Source organism: Eschscholzia californica, unplaced genomic scaffold (assembly GCF_041429995.1).
Source record: "Eschscholzia californica isolate CP2 unplaced genomic scaffold, dmEscCali1.0.p SCAF_3, whole genome shotgun sequence".
In the NCBI taxonomy this organism is placed as follows: Eukaryota; Viridiplantae; Streptophyta; class Magnoliopsida; order Ranunculales; family Papaveraceae; genus Eschscholzia; species Eschscholzia californica.
In genome coordinates, this window is record NW_028238420.1 from 61,089,119 (window position 1) to 61,110,728 (window position 21,610).

The following is a 21,610-nucleotide window of genomic DNA, read 5'->3' on the forward strand; positions in this document are numbered from 1 at the left end:
TGAGTTGGTCACAAATCGGTGAGTTGGTCACAAATCGGGGGCCACTATTTTTTTGGGGTTTCTCTTTCTTCTTCCTCGACTCTTCTTCTTCAAATCCTTCTTCTTCTTCGAGGTTTCTTCTCTGATTTTTCTACTTCTTGCTCTTCTTTTTCCAATCTTTCTCCAAGATCCGTGTTCTCAAAAAACACAAAACATTTTAGGTTTTTTTTCTTTCTCTTCTCCATTCCTTTTGTCCTAAACAACAACAAAACCCTAACCACCACTGTAACCTCAAACCCTTTAATCGTCATGCTTCATCTCACGAGTTATCCCGTCACGCCGTTCTCCCAACCGAGAATGAGCACGCGAGAGTCGAGCACTCTTTCATCTTCCTCTTCACATCAGCGGTTGCATCTGTCATCATCTCTTTGTCTCTCTGTGCTTCTTAAGTTTTAAATATAATTCATGGTGTATTGTGTGGAACTATATGATATACTATCAACTCAAGATTCTTAGCATTTAAGTCTCTCATGATCCCTCTGTTCTTGTTTTTTTATTTTTTTGTTATATATTGCACTTCTATCTTGATCCTTATCTATTTTATTTGCATCTTATTTTATTTATGTATTGAGCAATGGATGGTTGATAAATAAAAAGAGGAAGATGATGTATACAACACTAGTCAAGTTAGAGTTTCTTTGTGATGTTTTTTTTTTTTTTTTGTTGAACTATGTGATGTTTATGTTGGAAACACATTGATTTATAGTATAAGAGTTTGAGTTCTTTTAGATTTGGGGATACTTTCTTGATTAGTGTCACAGAAGTCTAATGACTCTTGAAATCCAGCATAAAGGAAGAATTAGTGAACTAAACAATCATTTTAAAAGTAGAGTAGATTTTTCTACTAGTTCAACTTCAGCCTCTTTGCAATTCAAGTACCATTAAAATCTTTGACACCTTTAACTCAAGGTGGCCAACAAACAAAAGTCTTAAGTGGACGATAATTATCAAATCCGACCTAGGTGAAGTGCAGTTCACTTATTTGGTTTCTATTTAATTGGAGTGCGCATTTGTAAGGACACCGTGTTAAAATAAAAATTAACCTAAGGATTATAAAACAGATAGGTTAATTTTATTTTGAACCCTAATTTGTGATCAACTCACTGTTTTGACCCTCATTTGTGATCAACTCACCGATTTGGTCCTCAAGGGTCAAAAAAATTTCAACTTTTCCGCAAATAACCTCAGGGGACAAAATGGAATTATTTTCCGAAAAAAATGAAAAAATAAAAGCAACATCACTTCTTTCTTTCTCATCCACTTCATCCTATCTCTCCTCCGTCACATTTCCTCATCTCCACCTCACATTTCTTCTCTGGCGAAAGGTCGTCGATCGGAATAAAAAATTCCAGCCGACCCCTGTAACCTAACAGAAGATGTATTAGTGTATTTGTGTCCCCTCTAACATTTTGTCCTCATAAGATTTCTAATGTTTTTACTGTCCAATTAAAATTGTCTATATAAGAATTTTGTCGTTCCTTATATGGGTCACCGGATCTAATTGAGTTAACATTCTAAATTTCTAAACAAGAATTCTTCATTGACAAAAACAAATATAAATTGCAATTTATACTATTGAAACCCTAACCAGCTTCACCATATATATATATATATATATATATATATCAACACAACCCTAGGTTCCTTCAATTGATATTCTAAATCTTCACGTATCTACTTCCTCCCAACGTGAAGATGAAAAAGAAAAAGAAAAACAGATTCAAATTCGAGAAGAAAAACAACACATCTGGTCATGTTTTTCCAACCCCTCCTATTCAAGAAGATTTAGTAGTACATGAGATACTAACCAGATTACCAGTTAAATCACTATTTCAATTCAAATCTGTCTGTAAACTATGGGATTCTGTAATCCGAAAAGATCAAAACTTTATTGATTTACACCTTACCCGATCAAAGTCAAGGAACCCTAGTCTTCTTATCATCACTCCTCTACCAAAAGATCTAAGTTTTAGGGAGGTTATGTTCTGGACAGGTAACATGATTGAAGGTTGCAAAGAAGAAGGAAAAACAACAACGGGTTTTGTTCATTATGCAGACCCATATGGTAATATTAAATTACTAACAAATTCCATTAATGGTTTGATTTGTTTTATTGACATATGGGGTCGTGACATTCTTCTTCGTTTGTGTAATATAAGTACTCGAGAAGTATCACCACTGGTAAAATCAACACTATTAAAGGAAGAAACAAAAAAGTATGGCAACCATGTTCGTATAGCAAATGGGAACTATCAATTTGGATTCGATCCTGCTTCTAATGAATACAAATTGGTATGTTTTTCGATTATGTATAATATTAATACTCCTGTGGTGGGCTTATATAATTTTTGTGAAGTTTTGACAGTTATAGGCGCCGGAGCTAGAATTGATAATAGATGGAGACGGATTGATAATAATAGTATTCCACCTTATGAGGTGAATTCTTGTTGTCCATCTGTTTATGTTAATGGTACTATATATTGGACCACTAGTGTACATGATTATATAATTGCATTTGATGTTGGAAGTGAGAAGTTTAGAACTATTCAAGTCCCTGATTTCATATTTGACGAGCCAAGGGAACATTGTGAGGATGCAACTGCATATGAACTCGGACTCCCCCCTGATCCGCAACTCAATTTATTGGAAGTGGACGGACGTTTAGCTCTTCAAGTTAAGATGAGTAGTTACGTTATAAAGTTGTGGATATTTAATGATGAAAAGAAAGAGAATACAACACCATCTAGTAAACAAAACTGGAGTGGAGTGACTATTAGCTTGCCTATTTGTTGGGGAGCATCTCGACGGGTTTGTCTCCATTCGATATCGAATCATATAATTTTGAAAACTCACCGTATTAAAGATCCAGCGAAACTGTATAATGTAGGTAAAGACATGGAGAAGAAGGATTATACCATCTCTCTTTATTCTTTCGATCGGAAGAAGAATATATTCACTCAAGTTGAAGTCGGAAAAATCCCTCGGATTAATACTACTCTTCGTTCTTTTGCACTTACCTTGTTTGTGGAAAGTATTGTGACTCTTCCAAAGTTAAGTGACATTGCTAAAGTGAGACGTCGCCACATCAGTTGGGCGGTTGGGAGACGGAGAAGAGGGAGGAACAGAATTTTTACTTTCAAATGAACAACCATATTCACATTCCAAAAGTGAGTTGTTTTTTCACCTTTCTTATGTTTGCAATTAGGATAAGTTATTGCTACAAAACTAGTTCATGTTTTGAATTTATTTTACTGATGTGATCAAACTTGGTATGTGCATTTGAAATTTTCAGTGACTCTTTAGTGAAACAAATCGGATCCTTAACGATATTGGAATGAAAAGGAAGATATTAAGGAGATAGTAATATAGTTATATTTTCAGTGGCATTTTCGTGCATCTCCAGTAGCCAAGCAAAAGCTAAAACTCGGGTTTTTTTTGTTTGAGAATAGCAAATACTCCTATCTCAAACTAGTTTTAGTAGAAAATATCTAGTTGCAAATTTAAGTTCTTGTGTCTCGGGCAGCCAAGAAAGTTAAAAACAGAGTTCGGGAATCTTTTTTGATTGCTTTATCTCCATTTGCTATCTTGTGGGCTCTTTGGTTATGAGAGGAAGGTTAGGATCTTCATTGCAAATTACAAATTAAGAAGGGGTGTTAAAAAAGATGTAATTTGTAATTGCTAAATGTATTAGAAAATTCTAGATGAAAGTTAATAGGTTGTGGTCGTCTTCAAGGTAGATGAGTCTAGAGAAGTTTGACTATAGATACGGTTAGACTATGAGATAAGCTTAGACTATGTATTGATTGTCTGGTACGTTCCAATGTGGAGGTCTCTAGGCTTTGCTAGATGGGCTAAATCCTCTACTATAAATAGAGGTGTTTTGTAATGTGTTTAATCAAACAAAAACAAGTTAGAAAAATCAGTAAAAAAAATTAAGCTATCTAGCAATCAAAAAAATTTATCGAGTAATATAAATCCATAATCTTCCTTAGCACCCAACAGTTTTTTCTCTGTGATCAATATATCGCAGTTTGGTTCTAACCTGTACATAATTGGCTGCAAACATCACAAGTTATGTGGTACTATTGTGTCCATATGTCATAGTGAAAATGATGGTTTAAAAGCTCTCAAGGGTTTTATCTTTCACATTCCACTGATAAGTAGTTCATGAAAGCTTGTTTGAGTCAGTTTTGGTGGTTGGTACTCTATCATTAATAATGGATGTCCATTACAGCAACAATTTCGAAAATATGTAATCTGTAAGAGCTCCTTCGAGACTTCTAAGAAGGACTATATTCGAAGAGTTTTGAACTCTTTAGGTACCTTTCCGTAGAGTTTCACAAAGTGTTAACCACTCCGATTTTTGCAACCAAAAACTTAAACACTTTTTGCGATCTTATATTACTTTTGAAATGAATTAATTTTGATATCTATAGAATAAATGAGTGGGGTGAATGCAGAACAAGATTACAAAGAGTTCTCAAGGAGTAATTATAGCTCTCTGAAATTTTAACACTCCACCTCCACGACTCTCTCTTAAAAGCGAAGTACGAACATGTTAGAAACACAGTTCTTTCAAATCTTGATAAATTAGAGATCATTAGGAGAACTCGTGCAAAAACCCCATTAAAACGTAATCACCCCAGCTATTAAACACCCACCAATTTAACTACTCTCCCTCTGTACTCTATCTTTCTTCTTTTTCAAAGAGCTAGGGTTTTCATCTATGAAATGACGGTTTTGCAAGGCATGTGCCGTGCAAAAATAATTTTCATTGTGAGAATATGATAGATGTGCACCCGCACATGACTATCTAAATGACCGCCCCACCTAAAGCAAGGGGTAAAATTGTCATTTCACTTACGGAAATCATTTTCATTGGATGATACATGTATCAGCCCCACATGACCGTCTGATGGTCGCCCGACAGAAGACAAGGGTCAAAATTGTCATTTCACCTATGAAATGGCGATTTTGACGCTTGTCATGCATGAGGCGGCCATCTCAGCAGTCATATGGGAGGTTACAATTTTCGTTGTGGGAGGATGATAGATGAACCACCCCCACATGACCACCGTCTAGATGACCGCCTCACACAAGACCAAGGGCAAAATCATCATTTCACATAAAGTCAAGGTTGAGTGACTATAGTAGTTCGGAATCCATAAGCCATTCCAACGGACAATTTTCAAAATTTCTTTGAATATTTCCTTGAATTCATTCGAGATTTGAGCGAAACTCATATCGGAGAAGACGTGCTTGGGTTCTTTTATTGGAACTATATTCCTATTTATTTTTGTTTCTAATTTGTTAAGGTCTCTTTTATCTCGGATAATTATATAGTTACCTCATAGGGAGTTGGCCGCACCCACGAATGACATAAATGCTCATTTTGCTTTAGCTTTACCTACGTCTCTGGCATATTTGTAAGCAGGTCTAACCAAAAAGGAGTTGGATTATTTCGGTAAATACATTCAACCAACTCCAATACTTTTACCAATTAACGTCCTAGAAGATTTCACAAAACAATTATCACTTAATTTTTGACCTTTTCAGGAATATATTCATAGATGAATTCGTTGTTGTTCTTGTCTTTTTTTTTAGTAACTTCAGTGGTTCCAATACCTGTCATGTTCCTTAAACTATTTACAAGTGGTATTCAAGCTCTTATTTTAGCAACTCTAGTGGCGACTTGTATAGGTAAAACAGTGGAGGGTCATCATTGACAAGCTTGCAAAAGAGACTTTGAGCCAAAATTAAATATGGGTGACTCAAGATAATCTATTTTGGGAACATAATATATAAATATGGTATATATAATCTATAGTAGTAGCACAAAAGATTTCGATATGATTGTTATTCATAAATTGTAAAAATGAAAAGATCTAAACTATCTTTTTCTTAAGATTCCCGTCCCATTTATGTCGTATTCCTAATGAATATTCTATAATGCAAAGAGCGAAATAGTCATTTCACTTATGAAATGATGAATTTTGTCCTTTTGTCTTGTATGAGGCGGTCATCTAGACAATCATATGACCGACATGAAGATCACTTTGATTGCATTTGTCGGGGCCGTCCAGCTAGGTTCCAACTTTCAAATATCCTCCTGTGTACCATTGTAAGATTTATATTAAAACCCTAATCAGCTTCACCCTGTATAAATATATCTTCATCAGGTTGCTCTTCTTCATCTTCACCTACTTACTTCCTCCCAACGTGAAGATGAAAGATAACAACAAATTCAAAAAGAAAAAGAAGAAAAACAACAGAGGTACTCTTTTATCAAACCCTCCTACTTATACTATTATTAATAGTACTACTAGTGCTAATGGTGGCACTGTTTTTGATCAAAATTTAATCGCAACTGAGATACTAACCAGATTACCAGTGAAGTCACTTGTTCGTTTCAAATCTGTTTCTACACGATGGAATTCTATAATCGAAAAAGATAAAAACTTTATTGATTTACACCTTACCCGATCAAAGTCACGGAACCCTTGTCTTCTTATCATTACTCTTCCACCAAAAGAGAAGAAACCCACTTATAGGGAGATGATGTTCTTGACAGCTAACATGATTGAAAGTCGTAGAGAAGAAGGAAGAAGAACAAGAGGTTATGTTAAGTATAACTACTCAAAGAACCCTTTGACATTCTATTATGATCAAGTAACCAACTCCATTAATGGTTTGATTTGTTTTATGGATACATGGACTCGTCACGATATCACTCCTTATTTATATAATATAAGTACTCAAGAAGTAACTCCATTGGTAAAATCAACACTATTAGAAGAAGAAAGAGCAAAGTATGGAAGCGAAATAAGTATATCAGACTCAATCTATCAGTTTGGATTTGATCCTGCTTCTAATGAATACAAATTGGTATGTTTGTCCTTGGTCTATAAAAGTCATATGGAAAACTCATATAATTGTTGTGAGGTCTTGACAGTTGGAGGCGCTAGAGCCGGAGATGCCAATAATAAGCTTAATAATAGATGGAGAAAGGTCGATAATAATATTATCCCACCTTATTTGGTGGACGATAGTTGTCTTTCTATTTATGTGAATGGTTCTATATATTGGACCGCCCGTGGACTTAGTTATGGTGTAAGATACATCGGTAAAGATTATGGATCTGCATATATATTTGCATTTGATGTTGGAAGTGAAACGTTTAAAACTATTCAAATCCCTGGTTTCATATTTGATCATCCAATTCATCGTGAAAATGCAACTTCAACTGAATTCAGACTTCCCCCTGATCCACAACTCAATTTATTGGAAGTAGACGGACGTGTAGCTCTTCAAATTAAGATGAGTGATTACGTTATAAAGCTGTGGGTATTTGATGAGGAAAAGAAAGAGAATACAACAACATCTAGTAACCAAAACTGGAGGGAGCTGACTATGACCTTGCCTTTTTGTTGGGGAGAACATCGATCGGTTCGTCTCCATACGATACCTAATCATATAATTTTGCAAACTCACCATATTAGAGACATAGACATGAAGGAGTATGCCGTCACTCTTTATTCCTACGATTGGAAGAAGGATATATTCACTGAATTTGAAATCAAACAAATCCCTTGGAATACAAATTTCTGTTCATTTTCACTTAGGTTGTTTGTGGAGAGCCTTTTGCCTGTTCCAAAGTTAAGCGGCGTTGCTCTTTCTAACTAATTTTAAAGTGAAAGATTATAGACACATTAATTGCAATAACTACACAAAGTGAGTTGGTATTGCTACAAAACGAGCTCATATTTTGAATTTAATTATTTATGTCATCAAAGTTATTATGTTCATTTGGAATTTCAATTACTTTTTAGTGAAATAAAACGTATTCTTAAACGATATTGGATTGATTGAAGTGGTAGATAATAAAGAGATACTATTATAGTTGACATTCTTTTTACATTTTTTGTTACTTCGATCTAAATCTTTTGAAATTTAATTCTTTGGTTTTTCTCTACGGATACATCACAGTTTGGTTCTAGCATGTGTATATAATTGGCTGCAAGTATCACAAGTTATGTGGTATTATTTTGGGTGGACCGTGGACATAATGTGATTGATATGTCATTGTGAAAATGATGGCTCCTTAATTTAAATGCTCTCAACGTTTTTATTTTTCACCTCCCACCGATAAAGTCGGTTTTGGTGGCCCATACTCTATTCACAAGAGAAAAGAAAAGTCTCAATCTGTGCATTTGAAAACAATGTGAAATCACAAATCTCTATAAATCTACTATGCTAACTATATATTTGTTAATTATAATTTCTAAATCTTCTCTTCTTTTATCTCAAATCAAACTCTCATTAGGCTTACCACAAAGGGCAAAAGACTGTCCATGTTTCACTCGAAGATATATTAAACTTCAGTGCTTCATTACGGTCCTAATTTTTTTAGGAAACAAGAAGATACGACTTTTGCGCTTAACCTCTTGCCTCTTGATAGATTTGTGTCCTTGGTTTCGTATGAAACCGTATTGAACTACACTTTCCGTATTTTTATTAGTTACTGTGAATTTTGCGAGAGGGACAGACTTTTTTCACTAAATTTAAATTGACCCTTTGTATTGGTTAAAAGCCAAGACACCCAAGACACAAAACCCTTCACAACTTTTACCTTCAATGCTCTGAAAGGTCATTGTTAACAGTTTTTGAAAAGAATTTTAAGGACATTTGGCCATCTACATTTTGTCCACAGGTGACGAAAAATAAGACATGCAAATGAAGTTATATCGTACTTAGTGAAAAACGAGTTTATAAAAAAAAGTGACTATTTTGGAAGAAAAAGATGGTTTTATTTACGGAGAGCAATTTCACTCAAGCAAATCTTTGACAACAAAAAGAATCTTATCTTAGAATTACAATGTCTCTGTTTTATACAGTGTGTAATTCAATAAGCATTTTTGTTGGTGCACCTCAGAATTAAAATAGAAAATGTGGTAAACTATTTATTAAAAAGAAAGTTGCCTAAATCTACTTCCACCTGAAGCCGAATGTCTTCAACAAATACAAAATAATATTTCGAGAAAGTAAGTAATTAAGAAGCATTCTACCATAGCATTTCAAGCTGAGTTTTGGAGTAGATTCCCACTCAGTAAAATAAATAAAAGTTTAATTCATCCAAATCAACATCAAGCTCAATATTTTTAATAAAGAAAAGGTTTTCTTTCCCGTTTCCACTAACCTTTTTTTTTACACCAAAGCAAAGGGCAAGAAAATCAACAAAGGAAAGGAAGATATATGCAACTAGGTTTTTAGTTTATGCCTTACTGGCAGTTACTGCCACTCAGTAATAGCGAGCGTGGGAACATGGGTGGGACTTGTGTCGTCGCGCCGACCCCCTCTATAACATGTCATGCGGGACTTAGTCATGTGGACAAGTAAATGAATTAGTTGATGCGGAACTTAGTCACGTGTACAAGTGATCCCGTACATGTCTGAGTGCACTATAACATGTCATGCGGGACTTAGTCATGCGGAACTCATGCATGCAAGGCCCGTAGGAGTTAGGATATTTCGCTCCGAAACGTTCGGCCAAAAGAGATTAAATTGTCATGACAAAACCAAGTAAGGGTCAAGGGACACATAGTAATTGATTTTCCTTTTTCTGAGAGTTCACAAACTCACTCATCCAAGGGACCAAGGGCCTTTTCAAGAAGTTATAAATAGAGTGATTTTGAAAATCGATGAAAGGGGATTATAAGATTGAAAGGTACGTTTGAGTTATATCTGAATTCTAAAGGTATTAACTCCTCAAGTAATAGGATACGTGATATAAGACGGATCGAGATGAAGAGATCCGACGATGAAGAAGAATTCAAAATATTCCAAGATATGTGTGATTACAAATAAATTGAACCCTCGACCTAAGCTATTTTGTCGTGCACTTCCATAAAACTACATTCCAAAAAAAAAAGTTTGTAGATCGTTTTTTATGTACTAATATTTACCTAATCATTATTTAAAGAGTCCGGGATTTCTCAACCTTTATTTAAGGTGAAATTATCAAACCCCGCTTAATAGGGGGAAAACAAATATGGAAAAAACTTAGAGGCAAAGGAAATAAAGAAAAATAACATTTCTCTTTATAATTAAGACCTTCATCATATGAAAAGAACATTTAGCTACCAATTTCCATATTCTTTACCTACTTCTTGTATTACACTAACCTAAGCCCTTTTAACTGACCATTAGTTCCAGTTTTATTATAATGAAAAAGAATCCTACTCTAACGTGTAGTCAAAAGCAAGATCTTTGTAAGCGCACCCATACATATTATATACATATCTTTTGGCCTCTAGGCACCGAATTTGGGGACTTTAGCGGCCGAAATTTGAGCAAGAAAATGTTCAGCAACATGACGTCGTTGGATCTTCCCAGAAGCTGTCTTTGGAAAATCGTAAGTGATGAATACTTTCTTGGGTATTTTGAAGCTGGCAAGATTTTGCTTGCAGAAATTCACGACATCTTCCTCTTTGATATTTGACCCTTCTCTTGGTATTACCGCACAATTTATCTGCATTTCCCCAAAATTCAAAAAATATTATTATCCAAGTTTTCCCGTTATTGGCTCAAGCAATTTACTGCTCTAACCAACGAGAAAGTACTACAATGAAATATAAAAATGTCTTAGGTCTCAAACTTCAAATGTCGGAGTCTTCCCACCAAACTGGAATACTACAGGAAATTTGTCACTATAATTACGACTCTCACATAAGAAGAACCCAATTAAGAAATAAGCCTATTTACCACACGAGAAGTATATAGGTACAGACAGACTATTAGTTCGTCCTTAGAAGTCTAAGGTGAGATCATTTTTTTTAACACCGAAAAAATAAAACCATTGATGTGGTATAGAAACAATTACCTCTTCACCATATTTATCATCTGGTACACCAAAAGCAACTGCTTCAGCTATGTTTGGATGGGAAGAAAGAACTGAGTCCACTTCTATTGGTGATATCTTTTCCCCTGCACAAAACCAACCAACCAAACAACTATTAACTTGACAGATTCCAATTGTCTACTCAAAAAGGACTTCTGAAAGATGGGTTCCTAACATGGGCTAAGTCACTGTCAAAAATTTAATAGTAGAATGTGTGAAATCTTGAAACTCCTCCTATTTTGGAAGGTTCTCCCTTATTTATTTGCTAGTAGTAGTGGATATTCAACTCATAAGTTAAAAGTTATATGACTATCCTCACCCTGGCCTCTCTATTCCCATTTCATAGAGCAAATGGAAGCATATTGACCATTCTACCTAACTCCGATACCACACTAAGTTTAACAACAACTGAAGGAAGAGTCGTTAATGCTATCTAATAAGTCACTAAGTGGTCATGAGAATACCTTTTGTCTACGTGAAACTATTATATAATTAGAAACCCAATACCGACCGGGTCAACCTTCTTATACCACCTAACGGTCCAAAAGCTATAACTTTTAACGAGGCAAGTTCGTTTGAGTTTTTTACTTTTTCCATTTTAGCAAATTTTTAAAGCAATTCACCTACCTCCACGATTGATGAGCTCTTTGATTCGACCCACAAGATGCAAATACCCATCAGTATCCAAATAACCAATATCCCCAGTATGAAACCAACCGAATCTAAAGGCCGTTTTATTGGCTTCCGGGTTGTTTTTATACCCTTTGGTAACGTTTAATCCTCTGATACAAATTTCTCCATTGACATTTGCAGGTTGCGGAATACCATTCTCATCCAAAATCGCCAGTCCTTGACCAACGGGCTTTCCAACCGACCCTGGTTTATGACCACCATCTTCGGGTAAAGGGTTTGACGCCATCAGGTGAGAAGCTTCGGTCATAGCATACGCCTCTAAAACAGGAGCACCAAACGCCTCCTCTAGCCGAGCCATTATTGATGGAGCGAGTGAAGCGCTGCAGCTCCGAATAAATCGGAGCTTAGGATAATATTCCTCGGGCTTGCTAAGATGACGATCTAAGATAATCTGATGAATCGTAGGGACAGCAGTGTACCACGTGGCCTTATATTTTATCATGTCTTTCCAAAAGGTTGAAGCGGAGAATCTTCCACCAGCTGGAAGAGTCACAGCGGCTCCTGAAACGAGTGAACTCAGTAACCCGGCTAGTAATCCATGAACGTGAAAGAGTGGAAGGACAAGAACAGTTGAATCTGACTCAGTGATTTTATATACCGATTTAATGTTTAATACTGAGGCACCTAGATTTTGCTGAGTTAATGGAACTCCCTTTGGCCGACTCGTTGTACCAGATGTGTGAAGAAACAGAGCAACATCAGACGGGTCATTGACGATTTGAGTTATTAACTCGGTTACTGGCTCGGACGTATTAAAGAAAATGAGTTCACTTTCCGAGTTAGGTAATTTGGCGGTGATTTTATTGATACCGACTTTTGAAGCGGCCGACTGAGCCGGAATGTTTCCTTCTACCGAAGTGATTAGAAGTTTGGACTCCGAGTCAGATAAATAGAACTCGAATTCTTCTTGTGTGTAAGCCGGATTTAATGGCGCAGCCGTTGCTCTGGCTCTAATTATAGCCAAAAATACAATCACAAACTGCAAATAAACAAATCAAATCAATTAAAAAAAGTTGAAACCCTAGAAAATCATAAAATCGTCAACAACAACAATAATCAAATAAATTACTAGTAGTAGTTTGAAATATGTAGAGAGAGAGAAATAGATTAACAAACCTCAACAGTATTAGGAAACGTGAGAGCAACAACATCACCAGGTTTAACACCGAAAGAAATCAGCCACCACGAAGCTCGATCGACGAGTTCTTGTAACCGCGAATGTGTCAAATCGAAGCTACCGGAAACTGAAAGAGCTCTCCGATCAGGAAATTTCTCAGCGGTTTGTTTCAATAAACCAGAAAGTGTTAATTCCTCCATGATAATTTTTAGGGTTACAAAATGTGAATCAAATAAATGGGAAAAAAACGGTTTGAAATGAGAAGATGAGGATGAGAAATGGGAAATGGATGAATCCGTATTTATAGTAAGTCGGGAAGAAAAAGGGGGGTAGAAGACTTAGAGTAATGAAATTGGGTTTTCTTTACACGAGTCACGAAGTAATACAGATGAAACCTCCACCAGGTGTACCTTCCACGTGGAAATTTGACGGTTAGTGTAGGTCCTACTAGGTTGAAGGGGGTTCATAGGAATCTCCAATTTTATTTGGAGTTTTGTCCACGTATACTATATGATGATGATGTGGATTCCAATTCAAATTGAAGAATGGGTGCTTCTAAACGTACCAGACCAAAAGATTGTTAGCGGGCAGTCATTTTGTTGATTTGAGTTCAAAGAACGTTGACCCGAATCCTCTATAAGCACCGGTTGTTAACGTGGGTGACGTTCACCTTCGTCTGCTTCTTCCATCTTTTTCCAACACAAAAGGAAGCCAATTCTTTTTCGAAAAAATTTAAACACTAATGTGGTTAATTGAACGGTTCTAGTAACTGGTTTCGGTGTAAATTCTGAGCATGAAAAGGCACTTGAAGTGTTTCATGACATGATGAATATTGGTGTCATGCCCAATCAATCAACTTTTACTAGTGCTTTGAATTGTGGACTCGAGGCTCTTGACAAAGGAAAAGAAATTCACACAAAAGCTACCAAGTTAGGATTGGAGGTTGATGTATTTGTAAGTAATTATCTTATTGCTACGTATACAGAATGTGGAAACATAGATGAAGGAGTGATCATATTCAACAAAATGAACCACAAGAACCTACTTTGAAGTGGATCATTCTACTTCAAAGTAGTGTAGTTTATCTTCTTGAATTTAGTTATTGTGTGAGTAAAAGCTTTATTGTAGTTTGTTTATGATAGAATGTTTAAATGAGAACTTAGGTTTATTTGGTTTCCGTGTTCTATAAATTGGTGGATTTATTATTGTTACAATAAGTACAACTTTTTTCAAACAAATGGCATGGTTGATTATGGGTTTATATTATTCAATGATTTAATTCTGAATTCTAATAGATACACCCGATTGATATTTCGTTGTTTGAAGAAATAAAATAAATCATGTCCAGTGCATAAATTGAGTTTGAGATATCTAAGGTCGGCACGCACATAAAGTTGCTACTTTTTATGACAAATATACGACCAATCTTAGAAACTTATTTATTGTTAACTCCTACACCTTAGGAGTTAGTTATATCTTTTTCATGTGAAACCATAAAGCCAAGCTTAATGGAGAAGAATGATAGGATCTTCAATGAAAAGTGTACAAATCTCCACAACAACTAATAGTTTTCACCAAAAGACTTATTTCTATTGAAGTTTCTAGTTCGATTGGAAGAAGACATTTTGTTTTCGAATCTGGTTTTTAATTGGCAAACGTTAATTCCAATGTAATTGTTTTTATTTGCAATAGATTCTTTTGTAATCTCCATGACGACTCTTTGTCATCAATATTTTTCAACGAAACAACCAATAAATAAAGCGAAGCTTAACCCCAACGAGATATGCTTTTAGAGCGTTATGAGCAAGTTTTTCGTTTTGAGGTTGCAAGTGTGTTTGTTCGCTCCTTTGTCATGACAAATATCTGTGAAATAACTCCAAGGGTAAGCCGGCTGGGTGTCACTGATGTGGCGGGGCAATGGCCACCTTAGTCTACTTTCGGGCACAATAGATTTTTTGTTCCTAACAAAATCAGGTATATATATTCAAGGAAGTTGGGTTGTTGTTACCGGCCGCCTAGACAAGTCTTTGATTTGGACGTTACAGTATCTCACATAAGAGACGGTTTCTACTTTCTACTGAAAAAAGTGTGATAGTGAAGAGGTTCATTCAAACCCCAACTCTTCAAAACTTTAAGAACAACATAAATGCTATTATTTGTGCAAAATTAAATTAGATAATCTTTTTTTGTATTATCCATACATTATACTACCTTATATATGATCATTGAGAAAGTGTATGTTCAATATGGGAGTATATGGTTATAGGGCAATCCATACTTTGTAATACAAGACGGGTGTCCTAGATTTCTCAATAGAAAGATATATGTTACTATTCAACCTAGCTAAGTGAGTCACTGAATTAAAAACTAAGTAGTATCTTATAGCTTGTTAGATTAATTTGTTTTCCACACGGTCAATTATATAGAACTAGTTGGTTGATAATTTCAAGTAGAATAATTTTGTAAAGTTGGGAAACTTTGAAATAAAATGAGGTTGTTTAACAAAGCCATCCTTCAACAAAAAAAAAAAAAAACAAAGCCATGTCTTTTATGTTACCTAATTTTTTTTTGTCACAAAAAAACTATATGACATTCCGTTATTGTCGTAATTTAATTCAACTAACTAGAGTACCTTATTTCATCTCTTAACAAAAAAAAAAAAAAAAAAAGAGTACCTTATTTCATCAAAAAAAAAAAAGTGGAGTACCTCATTGGTATTTTTATTCAGTCTCATGTTTTTTATATATATAAAATGTAAACTTGACTTTTCTGAGTGTACCATTAAAAAAATCGGAAGTCTCATTGGTATCTATTCATATGTGTCACTCACTAACACAAGAATGTAGTTTCAAAAATTAGAAACAAATAACTTCACATTTCAGAGGGCAACAACTCCCAACTAGCTATTTGAGAGTGTACCATTAAAAAAATCGGAAGTGTTACAATCACAAAAAATTTGACAAAAAAAGTTACCCAGCTGATGTGGCGGTTGTGATATTCATCTTTCAACGGTCAAGATTTAGTCAAAGTTTCAAATCATAACTGTGACATCAGCTGAGTAACTTTTTTTGTCAAACCCTTTGTGATTTTAACAAAAAAATTGAAATCCGACTGTTGAGACGGATCAGATAGCCGAACCCAACGAATTGGGTCTCAACCTGGATTTTCCCGGGTCAGGCCTAATCCGCCAGATAAAAAGTAGAGGTCCAACCCGAAATTGGAAGTACACCCAGGACAATTTGGTTGTCGTAAGTACGAGCCAAGTCGCGCCAGACCACGGTCGTTTTCCGGGCCATGCCGGCCTTTTAAATACCACTAATTTCTCTAGTTAAGTTTTAGATCTCAAATTAAAAAAAAAAAGAAAAAAAAGAGAAAGATGAAAAACATGCACACTCTACATAAGAAACTTCAAAACGAGAAAGAGGATGGAAGATAGTAGAGAATAGAGCTTACCTGCTTGGTGCAATAGTGCCATGCGCTAGATGTGGATTTTAGACTGGACTAGAGGAGTATGACGTAAGCGCTTAGGTTTCAATCTTGCAAGTGGGCGCTTCTCCCACACCACCAAACCATGGATAGGGTGTTTCTAGTTAATTCACTTTTGTCTCCCTCATTTCCTTTTGTCTTTTTTTTTTTTGTCTCCTCATTTCCTTTTGTCTGGGGTAAATCCAAAATGTGACTAGCTAGCAAATTTGAACTTAATTTTGTTTCCGTCTCCAATTTGTTAGCAGCCCGTGCCTTAGGTAGCGTTTCCGACTCAATGATGGTCTCACAATTCGATTTGATCGTTTTAAAATTAAAAAATTATAAATCTTATAGTTCTTTTCTTTTTGGATAGAATATGAGTTTAAGGTGGTGTTCGAAGAAGCTACAAGTCAAAATCTACCTAGACTTACATAATTAATTTACTCCATTTTTTGGAGTTTACTATTTCTGTCGGTCCACGGATTTGTCACTTTGAATTGGTTGATTTGTATTTTGGTTTGGGGTAGGTCAATTTTTGGAGCATCTTCAATTTTCTTTTAGGAGTTTTTAACGTGGGACAAACATGGCCTTAGTCTTCAAACCCATAATCTTCCAGGATCATATCAGGTGAAGAAGATAAGCAAAAGGTTTGCGGAAGAAGGAAGGAATCATAAACACAAACCCCAAAAAATGACGCTCAAAGTATATGTTGATCGAATGTCTCAACCATCTCGTGCTATTATCATTTTCTGCAAGTAAGTAATTTCTCTCTCTAAATTATCATTTGATATGACAATTTCTACATTTGACTTATACTCTTTGTTTTAGGGTTTCCATCGGTAGTCAGTTTTCATGGGTTTGATAGTTAAGTTTGTAATTATGATTTGTTTAATTGGTAATTTAGGATGAATCGAATTGATTTTGAGGAGATCAAAGTAGATTTGGCCAAACGTGAACATTTCTTGCCGGAATTTAAAGGTGGGTTCTTCAATTTATTGGAATTGTTTATACCAGTGGCTTACAATACAAAAGTTTTCTAGGGTTTGGAGTTTTAGTTGTCAGAAGTTGATAAAAATTTGGGGTTCTTTTGATTTGAACTCTCTGATGAAATAAAATTTTGGTTTCTACACTCTTGATAATTGATATTTGTTTGATCTTGGTTGTTCTCAACCATCTTATGATTTTCACAATTGAAATTCAAAACTTTTTACTAGTTTGTATATTGGTAATTCAATCTATGGTGAAGTAAAATTTTGGATTCTTGATTTCATCTAATTATAACATTTCTCATATTACAAATTTTCAGCAATAAACCCTCTAGGTCAAGTCCCCGCAATAGTTGATGGAAGATTTAAGCTATTTGAGAGGTATGTCTTGGTTCTTATACATCATATCTTCTGATGAGGAAGCTGTTAGTAATTTTAGTTCTCGTGTGTCCGATAGCTATTTCTAACTAGAGTTGAAAGTTGTAATTTTCCTTTTCCCGCATTTCTTCATTTCTTTCCATTCCCCGAACTAATGTGAAGCAATGTTACCCGATACTCCCCTCCCCTTGCGTACCGCGTAGTCAATTTCCCGTGCCCTTTTTGGGCGGGTTTGTGATCCAGTACCTCGAAATTAGCGTTCTAGGATCTTTATTCATGTCTTTGAAAAAACCATAAACTCGACTGATTGGATAGCTAACTTCAATATGTTTTAATTAACTTATTAGATTTTAAGTTTGATGGAGATATGATGTATGATAGTTGGTGTATCTATTATAAATACATCATAAAGAGTATATATTACTCCATCTAGAGAAGTAGTCTAAAACGTACCATAATATCTAGAGAATGGTCTCTGGGAGAAGGAGATAAAATCAGATTTTGGGAAGACATCTGGTGCACGACACTACCTCTAAAAGAGAGGTTTGCAGCAATCTATCATATCTCGAGCTCCAAAGAGGAATCGGTGTCTAATCACTATGACCAGGTACAGGAAGTGTGAACAGTAAACACAAGAAGAAGCCTCAATGATTGGGAAATCCCAATTTATGCGTAGCTCCTAGAAAATTTAATCCACAACAAACCCACAGCAGGAAAGGAGGATAAGAAAGTTTGGGTCGAGGAAGAGGAACAACGCCTGTCGGTAAAGAATTGCTATTCTAGGCTGATCAGAACCACAAACTCTAAACCTAAGGACTTTAACTTCGAAGCTTTATGGTCCGTTAACACCCACCCGAAAGTCAGTTTCATGGTCTGGGCGGCAGTATTGGGGAAACTACCCATAGTGGACAACCTGAAGAAGAAGAAGGGGTGGGCAATCCCAAACAGATGTGTTAGGTGTAAGAAGGAAGAAGAATCCATTTCCCACCTATTCATTCATTGCACCGAAGCAGTGAAGTTATGGAACTTCTTCCTCAATTCAGTAGGAATGGCACGGAGCACCCCAGAAAACATAGGACAACTTATATCCCAGTGGAAGAAAGCTCCTATCGCCAAACACAGGAAAAGTCTTTGGAAATTAGTCCCATTCGCAATCTGCTGGTGCATATGGAAGTCTAGGAATGAAGGAATTTTCAAGGAATCTAATAAAGCGATAAAAGTAGGTGAGGAAGATGTCTTAGGGACCCTATTTCATTGGAGTAGGAATATGAATTGGGCTAAGGGATACACGTTCTTAGATTTCATATCTTCCTGGGATAATATTATTAAGCTGTAACCACACTCTATCATTCCCTCCTTTGTTATACATTGTACAGTCCCTAAATTTTTCAATATATCAAATGTTTCAAAAAAAAAAAAAAACGTACCGTAATAAAAAAATAGCATGCTGAAGAAGTATATCCTAGCTTACCCTATACTCACATGGCAACAAACAACGTACCGCCACCCGTACCACATGTTGGAGTGATCCACGTACCGACTAACATTGATGTGAAGTGAAGTCCCGAAGTTCAAACATGTCCTAAGCACGAAATTGGTCGACTTACTGGTCAAATTAACCATACACTCTAGATATATAGGATTTACATTTAGCATATTCAAGTCATCTAGGCAGGCTAAGATTAGCAGCCTCCTCCTTTACTTCCAACCATCTTAAAGATACCATTTAACTATTTTCTGCAGTGTTTGATCACTGTTCTCTACTTGTTTCTTCTGCCTCACTTCATTATGACGTACTGATGATTTCCCCCCTTCTCGATATTTCAGTCATGCGATTCTTAGATACCTCGCTTGTGGATTCCCAGGAGTTGCTGATCAGTGGTTAGTTGAACTATCATATTGATGCAACCGATCAAATACTTTTTTTTCTTTCTTAGTAATGCCCTAACTATTTCAAAAAACGCATAGATGTTATATATAATGTACTTTCCGCCCGCATCTATTGAAATAGTTATTGTCATTCTTTTTCGTAAGGTACCCGGCAGATCTTTCCAAGAGAGCTAAGATTAACTCAGTTTTGGATTGGCATCATTCAAATTTACGCCGTGGTGCTGGTATTTATCATGATCTACTCTAAACCTTGCGAAGTATGTGATTAAACCTTGCTAAGTACTAAGACAGCTAAATAGAAAGCTTAATTCAACTGAAGATAGATAATTAGGAAAACTTCGATTAAAATTTTAGTTTCAACCATGGAGTTATCAGTAATTGACATGAAGATTCATGTGCATTGAACTTAGTCCCACATTACTTAGGAAGACCTTCGATTCCTAGGTTATAAGGGAACACCTTGTCTAAAATATTGTCTAGGTCTTCGATGGGCTTTAGCGCCTAGGCTCATCAGATGGAGAGAAGCTTGGGGTGGTGTAGGGGCTAGGGCAGGTCACTCCAAGAAAAAAAATCCTGTGCTGCGGTCCCGAGATTAGTATTACATCATATCGACACTAGTTTCTTTCAAATGACAATTTCTTTTATTTGTGATAATCGTTCTTTTAAATTGAGTGGTAATCACTAAGTCGTGTTCGATGTCTCTCTTCAGCTCCGTTTGTTCTTAATACTGTACTAGCACCTGCACTTGGTCTTCCTCTGAATCCGCAAGCAGCTGCCGAAGCCGAGAAAATTTTGATATCATCTTTGTCAAAGCTTGAATCTGTTTGGCTCATAGGGAAAGGGAAGTTCTTGTTAGGAAGCTTACAACCATCTATTGCTGACCTCAGTCTTGTATGTGAAATCATGCAACTTGAGGTAAAATACCAGTCTTGAGAAACAACGACTACGTTTTTTTTTTGTATTAGTAACCCACTGTTACCATTTTCTTGTTATTTTAAGGTACTGTTTTAATGCACGAGACTGGTCGTCGTTTGAACTGTTACAGCAACTGTTTTTCACTATAAGGATAACTGCCATGGACCGTTACACGACTGTTCAATCAACGTTTAAATACTTATCTATACCCACCATCTTTAATTCATATCTGCAGTTTTGGAAGAGATATCTGATATATTGTTTGGGATCAGGTTTTAAATGAGAACGACAGGGATCGAATATTAGGCCCGTTCAAGAAAGTTCTGCAGTGGATTGAGGATACAAGAATCGCAACAAGCCCACATTTCGAGGAAGCACACAATGTTCTTTTCAGAGCAAAAGCAAGATTTCACAAACAACCCTTGCCAGAATACTATGAATCAGCTTCAAGCATAAAAGCTTTGCTGAAATCTAAACTGTAAGATCCTCTTTTCTGCTGTAGTTTCTTCCATGTTTCTTATAAACTGAATTGGGAATGTAACAGATGATCTGAAAGTTCTTGAACTATCAAAAATTTGATTGATATTATTCAGCTCTCTAATTGTAATCATTTTAATACTTTCTAAAAGAGTAGTGTTACTTGTACAGAGTGACTGGTTATATAGATGTCTCACATTTTCGCCTGTCAAGCTGGCCCATTCTATGGGACATAAGGTTGACCGAACCGCTAATCATACACTATACACAAGCCTAGCCGATATACTTAGCGGGGTTCCAGACGTCTGTGGGTTGTGAGACGTCTATAGAACCTGCAAGTACACCATCTTATAGGCCTACACATATCGACACCATCATCTTATAAAGATACGTGCGGATCTAAGTTGATCTTTGTTTATAGTTATTTTTATTTAATAAAAGTGAGATATGATAGATTCCTTATAGTACTAAAGTAAGCGTCCCTTTTAGTGTTAATGGGAGTTGAAGTTATTGATCCTACTATGGTGCCTTGGCCCACTCCCCATGTCCTCAAGATATGGGGTTACATGTTACTTTTATTAAAAGAAATACCATGATATTTCAACCCCATTACCTATTTAGTTTGTCACTTTGTCCAACTTAGGTGGTGTTTGTTTTTTTATTTTTTCAGATCTGAAATCTGAAATGAAACCAAATTCAGATTTCAGATGTTTGGTTTTGAATTTAGAAATTTCTGAAAATTTGGCTGAATTG

The 21,610-nt window shown here is 35.8% G+C and overlaps 4 protein-coding genes across 4 annotated transcripts; 3 read left to right on the forward strand and 1 right to left on the reverse strand.

Moving 5' to 3' along the window:
* The first annotated feature begins 1,689 nt into the window (after positions 1-1,689).
* On the forward strand, positions 1,690-14,475 carry LOC147552802 (putative F-box protein At1g32420). Its single transcript, XM_086670254.1, has 3 exons — positions 1,690-3,206; positions 3,332-3,652; positions 14,264-14,475. The coding sequence occupies exon 1, from the start codon at positions 1,735-1,737 to the stop codon at positions 3,181-3,183; it is 1,449 nt and encodes a 482-aa protein (XP_086526380.1). The 5' UTR covers positions 1,690-1,734; the 3' UTR covers positions 3,184-3,206; positions 3,332-3,652; positions 14,264-14,475.
* On the forward strand, positions 6,253-7,792 carry LOC147552803 (putative F-box protein At1g32420). The gene has a single exon (XM_086671043.1). The coding sequence runs from the start codon at positions 6,265-6,267 to the stop codon at positions 7,720-7,722; it is 1,458 nt and encodes a 485-aa protein (XP_086527169.1). The 5' UTR covers positions 6,253-6,264; the 3' UTR covers positions 7,723-7,792.
* On the reverse strand, positions 10,115-13,059 carry LOC147552804 (oxalate--CoA ligase-like). Its single transcript, XM_086671220.1, has 4 exons — positions 12,746-13,059; positions 11,564-12,608; positions 10,919-11,022; positions 10,115-10,567 (listed from the first exon to the last, which is right to left on the reverse strand). Exons 1-4 carry the CDS (start codon positions 12,944-12,946, stop codon positions 10,349-10,351), a joined length of 1,569 nt encoding a protein of 522 aa, XP_086527346.1. The 5' UTR covers positions 12,947-13,059; the 3' UTR covers positions 10,115-10,348.
* A 1,842-nt stretch (positions 14,476-16,317) lies between the features above and the next one.
* Positions 16,318-20,968, forward strand: GSTT1 (glutathione S-transferase THETA 1). The gene is made up of 7 exons (XM_086671768.1): positions 16,318-16,966; positions 17,116-17,189; positions 17,518-17,578; positions 19,403-19,456; positions 19,610-19,689; positions 20,175-20,380; positions 20,653-20,968. The coding sequence occupies exons 1-7, from the start codon at positions 16,902-16,904 to the stop codon at positions 20,860-20,862; spliced, it is 750 nt and encodes a 249-aa protein (XP_086527894.1). The 5' UTR covers positions 16,318-16,901; the 3' UTR covers positions 20,863-20,968.
* Positions 20,969-21,610: the final 642 nt, after the last annotated feature.